Consider the following 8,277-nt stretch of genomic DNA (forward strand, 5'->3'; position numbering starts at 1 on the left):
CCTCTGCCTCATCCTCCCCACTACACTCAAAATAAAAGCTTAAGTCTTTTTTGCCATGGCTCATGGGCCCAGCCGCTCCGCAGCACGTGGGATCCTCCCGGACCGGGCCACGAACCCACATCCCCTGCCTCGGCAGGTGGACTCTCAACCACTGCGCCACCAGGGAAGCACAAAGCTGAAGTCTTTAACTGACACATAAGGCTATTATCTCCCTGACCGCCCCCTCCCCAGCCCATTACTCTCCCTCATTCTCATTTTGCTGTTGGAAGCCATCCTGGAGTCCCTGCGCCGTGACAAGGTCATGATGCAATCAAAGGCAGGACTGCAAAGCAGCACTGTGCCAGGACGGTGGACTACATTTCTATTGATTTGTTTGGTTGTGTTAAGCTTATATATGGAAACAGTACAAGGGGGATTAGTGCCCAGGGTTAGGAAAATGAGAAAAACTACTACCCCCCCTTACTATTATTACCACAAAATGGAAAGTACTTATTCCGGCCCCAGGAAACTGGGAACACAATACACAATCTGGAAATATAGGGATGTTCCTATGGAAAACACCCCCAACTGAACAACTGTGTTGATGATTTTGGTTTCATATGGGTCCACTCTAAAGAAAGGTTAATACTCTGGCAACAATTGCTGGATGATAAACAGGAGCGTAGGAGGTATTGTAAGTGCTACTAATGGAGTCAGGTACACAGGAACTGTAGGATATATTGTAAATATTTTTAAGGCACTATTCAAAAAACTTGCCCATGCAGAAAGAACACGAAGATTGCACTTCTGTAATAAAGACTTAATAATAGCTTGGCTGAACTACTAGAAAATAACCTGCAACTAATGAGAACTTGGGGAATTCTCTTGTTAGTACATCTAGAAACTGGGGACATTTTCAGAAAATTGATAAAAATATTTTAAGGTTAGAACATGTTGAGATTTTTTTGATTTTGTATATGATGATGAAACCTGCCTACATATAAATACCTGCTCTGAAAAATAAATTTGGCTTGATGTGCTGACATCTACAAGGGTGTCAGGTCTCTTTTCCTTCGCCGAAGCTGTCCATCCCTCAGGTTTCCCTGGACTCGTTGGAGCTGGACTCCGACATTTTACTTTAGCTGAAGAAGCCTCCTTGCTTTTCCTCCAACATACCAAGGAGATTCCTCCTTTGATTCTGCTTGTTCCTGCCACCTGGAATGCTTTCCCCATATAGCCACATGGCTCCTTCATCACCTTCAAAAGTTTGCTGAAAAGTCATCCTTTCAAGGAGGCTTACTCTGGCCCCTTGTATCCCTCAAACTGTTACCCCTATATTATAGTATCTGTGTCTTCCTGCTACAATATGAGTTCCCTGGGAGCAGGGATTTTTTGTGTGTTTTGTTCACTGATATACCTCAAGCACTTCACACAGTGCCTGGCACATAATGGAGCTCAGTAAGTATTTATCGACAACATGAATGTGTGAAGAACATTGTAAAGTTTGGAGAACAGGTAACTTACCTGCCAAAAAAGTGGAAAGTACCATCACAATTGTAGCTAGGACCATAATAATGATGATGCAACAATAAAGCGGGATTATAGGAGATGTAATTGGTAGGCATTTTCTCTGGAGGTCTTTACCTATAAATACAAATGTCATAATCTCAATCTCCTGAAGGTATTAGGAAGAAAAACTTAAATTTATCACAGAATCAACCTGTACAGTCAGCTGTACCTCAACTCCCCTATTGCCAACCCCCTTCACAAAAGGTCCAGGTCCACAAATGAGAACCACGGCCCAAGAAACTGAGTTTTTTTTTTTTCCCCTAGAGAATCTTCCAGTTATTGGAAGAAGAGCTAATGAGAGAATAAGAATCAGGGCTTCTCTGGTGGCGCAACGGTTGAGAGTCCGTCTGCCGATGCGGGGGACACTGGTTCGTGCCCCGGTTTGGGAAAATCACACATGTCGCGGAACGGCTGAGCCCGTGAGCCATGGCCGCTGAGCCTGCGCGTCCGGAGTCTGTGCTCCGCAACAGGAGAGGCCACGGCGGTGAGAGGCCCGCGTACGGCAAAAAAAAAAAAAGGATAAGTGTTGAGACTGCAATTTCCTTACAGCTGGAGAAGCGTGGATCAATGTACTTGTTTAGTCCTGTTCTACTGAACAGGACAGCGTCAGGTCTGAATAACTGAGAATTGTACTATTTACTGAAACTTCTAAGAATTATTCCCTGCCCAATGCTGATCAATTCCATTCCACGATCACCCTTCATCATCCCTACAGGGCAGGGAGTAGCTAAGAGGGGCCACCACCCCTTATCCCACAAGATTGTGAGATGGAAATTGACAGTGGGGAATTGTAATAGGGAAAAGCTATATCAGACTCCATGTTCAATCTGTTTCTTTGATTTTAACCTTCGCTTTTTGTTGCTTTTCTTATTATAATCATACATAATGGCTTGCCTCAGGGAGCCCTGCCCCTCTGCCTGAATGTTATATTAAAGTGCCTTGGTTGGGCTCACAAGGAGACAATCTGACCCTGCCCACCTGTGAATGGCTGCCAGAAAGAAAAAATTAACCATCCCCTCACCGAGGCTGGTCATTCCAGGAGATGTTTTGCAAGACTGATGACCCTTTTACTTTATTTCCTCACCACCTCTCTGATTCTATAAAAGAAACTGGCATCCAGACCTCAACAAGATGGTTTATTGGAGACACTAGTCTGCCATCTTCTCAGTCTGCTGGCTTTCCGAGTACAGTTGTATTCCCTGCCTCAACACCTCCTCTCTGGTTCATTGGCCTGTCGTGCGGCGAGCTAAGCGAGCTGGCACTCGGTAACATGTTCAAAATTCTTCAGTTCTTATTTTGCTTTGGTTTGATAAATTTTAGTGAGGCCCTCTCTTCCCCAAAGACCCCCAAACTCTGGCTTGCCTGAAAATGCAAACAAGCACTAAAGAAAGCACTGAGATGCATAACAGCTCGTGTGTGCTCATGACCACGTGTCCCTGGAACACAAGTGAGAAGTATTAACTCTCGAAATGACACCTGCTCTTCACACTCATGCTGTTTCCCCACAGGTGTTCTGTTCCCCTTCTTGCCCTATTTATAACATGAGAACCTTTTTTTTCCTATTGTAAGAGTCCTTGTGAATAATGTCTCTCTTTACTAAGTCCCCACTATTGATACACAGCACAATATGGATGAATTTAAATGCATTATGCCAAGTGAAAAACAGTCAGACTCCGTAGACATTCTTCTAAAGCAAGAGTATAAGAACAGAAAACAGATCAGTGGTTGCCAAAGGGTGTGGGAATGGGAAAGAAATGTTTACAAAGGGCATGGGCATGGGGGGGTGTGGAACTGTTCTATATCTTGATTGTGATGTGGTAACATGATTATATGTATTTGTCAAAACTCATAGAAATGTAACCCAAAAGAGTGCCATGTCACGTTATCTTCCAGAATGATAGGGAGCCTCAGTTTAAATGCTAGGCAGGGGAAAACAATATCGCATTGGCTTGTTTAAACAGTATAAAATGACATTTGGATTTTGGCTTCATAAGAAAATCTCGACCTTCATTCTTTCTGGTTCTACATTAAAGCAAAACTGTCTTAGGAACTCAGTATGTTATGACTTCCATAATTGTTTTCATTGTTAGAAGAGTAAGGCGTACATCTCCCCTTACACCTCTCCAATAAATCTATTTGTCCCCTTACTAATCTTCTAAAAGTCCCCCCTTTTTCTTCTCCTTTATTTCCCTATATCTAGCTCCTAACACCCTCCCTTGTTTCATGTTCCATTTTTCTTTCTTGCTTTACTTATTAATACTTCTCTTCTCCTTTTTTGTAGGGGAATAAAATTTGCCACCGCAAAATGTCTCTTTGGCATGTGGATTATTTCAAGCTGAAAACCATCAAGGCCCCAAATACTCAGGAAGAATCTTTCTTTGACCTTCCCCCTAACTGCCTAAAAAAATTTAGATAGAAGGCCGGTTCCTGGAATAGAGCTATCACCAGAGATATCTGCAAAGAGTAGGAGGTGAGTGTGATGAGAGAAACTGGAAATGGCCTAAAGATCAGAGTCCACTCTTGTGTCCCTTGTCTCTGTGTGGCCCAGCAAACATTTATTCACCAAACTTTTGCTTTTCCATATCCTTGTCAATGACCTTCCTCCCCTTTGAAGTCCCAAACCACTACCCCCAACATCTTTTGTCATTAGCTGGAGACAGTATTTAAGGTGAAGGTTTTGGCCATTTTAGTCTGTTACTCATTTTCCTGTGTCTCTCCCATGTATACATGTTATTAAACTTTTGTTTGATTTTCTCCTGTTATTTATCTCATGTCAATTTAATTCTTAAACCAGCCAGAAGAGCAGAGGAAAATTTCTTCCTTCCTAACAGTCCTCTGGTGTGTCCTCTTTTTGTCTCCCTCTAAATTCATATGCCTCTTATATTACACTCTGAACACAACAACCTTCAAATTTCTAGTTTGAAAAATGGTGTCAGAAATTATCTCACAGAAGAACAGAGAAATGAACCATACTACTGGTCTACTGGTTTTAACTTTTATTTTCATGTTCTAGAAAACTTAGTTAACTTACAGGAACAGTTTAAATTTCAAAAAAAATAGGTTTCACATTTGCACTGGTCAAATAGTTTCAGTTATGTAAACACTTGACTTAGCTAGAAAAACATTAACGTTAAGAACTTTCTTTTTCATTAAGCATGAACCCTGTGTTTCAGGAACTACAATATCCTGTTGACAAAAAATAAAATTCAGGGAGGGGGGAAGGGAAGAAGAAAGTAGGAAATGTTTGTTTTTAGCAGAAAATAGAGGTTCCATAAAAGGTATTCTTTCTGCTGGACTGAAATACAAGCACGCGTGAGCTATGTTCTTTTTCTTTCTCATCAAACTTGCTATAAACTACAAATGCTAAAGGGTTTGCTGGCGGTTGGGTTTAGCCTCCAACTCCCACCCTCAAACACCCACATCGGTTTTTAAATGACAAAGGATCTATATACGAATAGTCCCAGTTTCTGCAGGGACTTTTTTTTTGAGTCAATAATTATTCATGGTTTTATTAAACAAAAGTCTCCTTAGAGAACAGTAAGAAATTAATTCTCAGCTAACATCAACTGGGGAGAGGGGAAGGAGGTTACAATTTTTTTTTTAATGCATGGATGTTGATAAATAACAAAATTAAACACTTAGATACTATATTTCAACAAATGCTTTTACTAATCAATCACTATGTTGTTTTAATACTCTGATGTTCTCATTAAATCAAAACTCTTTAACTAAAATGGTTATGTTTAAAAGATGTTCATATCATTTTTATGATCACTCCTGAAAATTTCTGGTAAGACACATTTTATAAACTACTTTGGTAAGGTACTCTAAATAGGATGACATAAGGCTAGATGAAGATCCACCATAATCAAAGGGCCAGGGAATGAATATGAAAGAGAGAAAGAGAGAGAGGAAGAGAGAGAGAGAGAAAAAACACAAAAGTACACCAGAGCCTGTGAGGCAGAGAGAAAGAGACATAAATAGGGGGAGAGACAAAGGAGGAAGCAAAGAGAAAATCATCTGGACACATAAATGAGCCTCAATAGATTTTAGCTGAAATATTTAATGATATCACTGAATATCAGATTTACCCTTGATTTCAAAAGGAAATTTTGTGGGGCACTTTTGTACCCAAGGGAAAGAAAATATACTTTTGTACTTAGTTAGAATTACTTTTTGAACAAAAAATTATGACTTTTATTTCTCCAAAGAAGACACACAGATGGCCAACAAACACATGAAAAGCTGCTCAACATCACTAATTATTAGAGAAACACAAATCAAAACTACGATGAAGTATCACCTCACACCGGTCAGAATGACCATCATCAAAAAATCTACAAACAATAAATGCTGGAGAAGATGTGAAGAAAAGGAAACCTTCCTACACTGTTGGTGGGTATGTAAACTGGTACAGCCACTATGGAGAACAGTATGGAAGCTCCTCAAAAAACTAAAAACAGAACTACAATCCCACTCCTGGGCATATACCTGGAGAAAACCATAATTCAAAAAGATACATGTACCCTAATGGTCATTGCAGCACTATTTACAATATCCAGGACATGGAAGCAACCTAAATGTCCATCAACAGAGGAATGGATAAAGAAGCTGTGTTACAAATATACAATGGAATATTACTCAGCCATAAAAAGGAACAAAATAGTGCCATTTGCAGAGACATTGATAGACCTAGAGACTGTTATACAGAGTGAAATAAGTCAGAGAGAGAAAAACAAGTATCGTATGATATCACTTATATGTGGAATCTAGAAAAATGGTACAGATGAACTTATTTGCAAAGCAGAAATAGAGACACAGATGTAGAGAACAAACTTACGGATGCCAAGGGGGGAAGGGAGGGGTGGCATGAATTGGGAGATTGGGATTGACATATACACACTACTATGTATAAAATAGATAACTAATGAGAACCTACTGTATAGCACAGGGAACTCTACTCAGTGCTCTGTGCTGAACTAACTGGGAAGGAAAACTAAGAAAGAGGGGATATATTATAACTGATCCACTTTGCTGCACAGCAGAAACGAACACAACACTCTAAAGCAACCATACTGCAATAAATATTTCTTTTAAAATTGTGAGTTTTAATCCTATTTCTTCCAGAAAATGTGACACCAGGTCAAAAGTCACTTCAGAAGTGAAGCCATCTCCAACTCCCTAGGTTTCATTAAATATATTGTAGCACTAATCACATCAAATTGTAGTAACTCATTTGGCTGTCCTTGAGATGATGAAACCCTGAAATCAGGGTCTAAATATAATTTGTCTTTGTAGCCCGGTGTCTAACAAATAACAGATTCTAAGTATATGATCACTAGATTCAATCAGACTACAGAATAGGTGTCATGGTTAATTTTTTTTTTTTTACAGATACGTGTATCTATTCCCTTTCAAATTCTTTTCCCATTTAGGTTGTCACCTAATATTGAGCTGAGTCCTCTGTCTATACAGTAGGTACTGGCAACTTTTATTAGTGTATGTATTTCAAAATTGTTAGATATACCAAAAAAAAAAAACCTCAAAAATGAATAAATAAAGGGGTGGGATAGGGAGGATGGGAGAAAAACTCAAGAGGAAGGGGATATGGGGATATACGTATACTTATAGCCGATTTACTCTGTTGTACAACAGAAACTAACACAACATTGTAAAGCAGTTATACTCCAATAAAGATATATTAAATAAATAAATAAAAATTTAAAAAACAAAACTATTGTTGTCTGTTTGCCATGACTCTGGGATATAATGACCTGTTATTTAATATCATAATGTGACTTGCCAGGGTGCAAGTTGCCAGCAACCTGGGAAAAATACAAGGACTAATAAACCCAGAGAACATTTTTCTCTTAACCTCCTGTAACCTAATTCACTGTGCAGAAATATTTAAGTAACGTACACAGTAACACAATCACCAACACAACAATTACACACTTGTCCTCTCACCCACCTCTAGTCCCTTAAAACATCTCTCCTTCTATGGAGGTTAACTGTGAAGGATTATATTCCTGCAGTGCAATTTCTATCCTGCTGTCAGTGGTCAGTGGAATAAAAGCCGTTTTGTTTTGTCAAAGCTTATCAATTTTACCTTACCAGATCGTCCCTCCTCCATGCTTTCTCTGGAGGTAGGGTCTGTCTGTAAGATTTTCGCAGAAGCCTCCTCCACAGTCATGTCTCTGCAGGAACACTTGGCACTGTCTCGAACTAGTTGCAAAAGCAGGAACTGGGAAGTGAAAGCAGTTTGAATCTGAAAAATCAACTAAAAGAGAAGCAAAACTCCCGCCCAGTAAGTGGGCTGTAAAGGAGATAAATGAATTTGACAAGCCCTTTAGAATTTGAAAACGCAAAGTGTTTTTAAGTTAGAAAGATTGGGGCTTCCCTAGTGGAGCAGTGGTTGAGAATCTGCCTGCCAATGCAGGGGACACGGGTTCGAGCCCTGGTCTGGGAAGATCCCACATTCCGCAGAGCAACTAGACTCGTGAGCCACAACTACTGAGCCTGCGCATCTGGAGCCTATACCCCTCAACAAGAGAGGCCACGATAGTGAGAGGCCCGTGCACCGCGATGAAGAGTGACCCCCGCTTGCCGCAACTAGAGAAAGCCCTCACACAGAAACGAAGACCCAGCACAGCCAAAAATTAATTAATTAATTAAAAAAAAAAGAGAAAGATCAACTCCACAGACTTCTGTTCCCTGTCAAAATGGAAT

General features: G+C 40.1%; 1 protein-coding gene across 1 annotated transcript in view; it reads right to left on the reverse strand.

Moving 5' to 3' along the window:
• The window catches only part of LOC103077153 (C-type lectin domain family 2 member D11-like), a 12,125-nt gene extending 4,384 nt beyond the window's left edge, over positions 1-7,741 (reverse strand). Inside the window, exons 1-2 of the mRNA XM_007469353.1 lie at positions 7,663-7,741; positions 1,504-1,623 (exon numbers count right to left, since the gene is read on the reverse strand). Of these exons, the coding sequence (XP_007469415.1) occupies positions 1,504-1,623; positions 7,663-7,741 (199 nt within the window). The remainder of the gene's footprint in view (positions 1-1,503; positions 1,624-7,662) is intronic.
• Between the last annotated feature and the right edge of the window lie 536 nt (positions 7,742-8,277).

This window comes from Lipotes vexillifer, unplaced genomic scaffold (assembly GCF_000442215.2).
Source record: "Lipotes vexillifer unplaced genomic scaffold, Lipotes_vexillifer_v1.1 scaffold395, whole genome shotgun sequence".
Classification (NCBI taxonomy): Eukaryota; Metazoa; Chordata; class Mammalia; order Artiodactyla; family Lipotidae; genus Lipotes; species Lipotes vexillifer.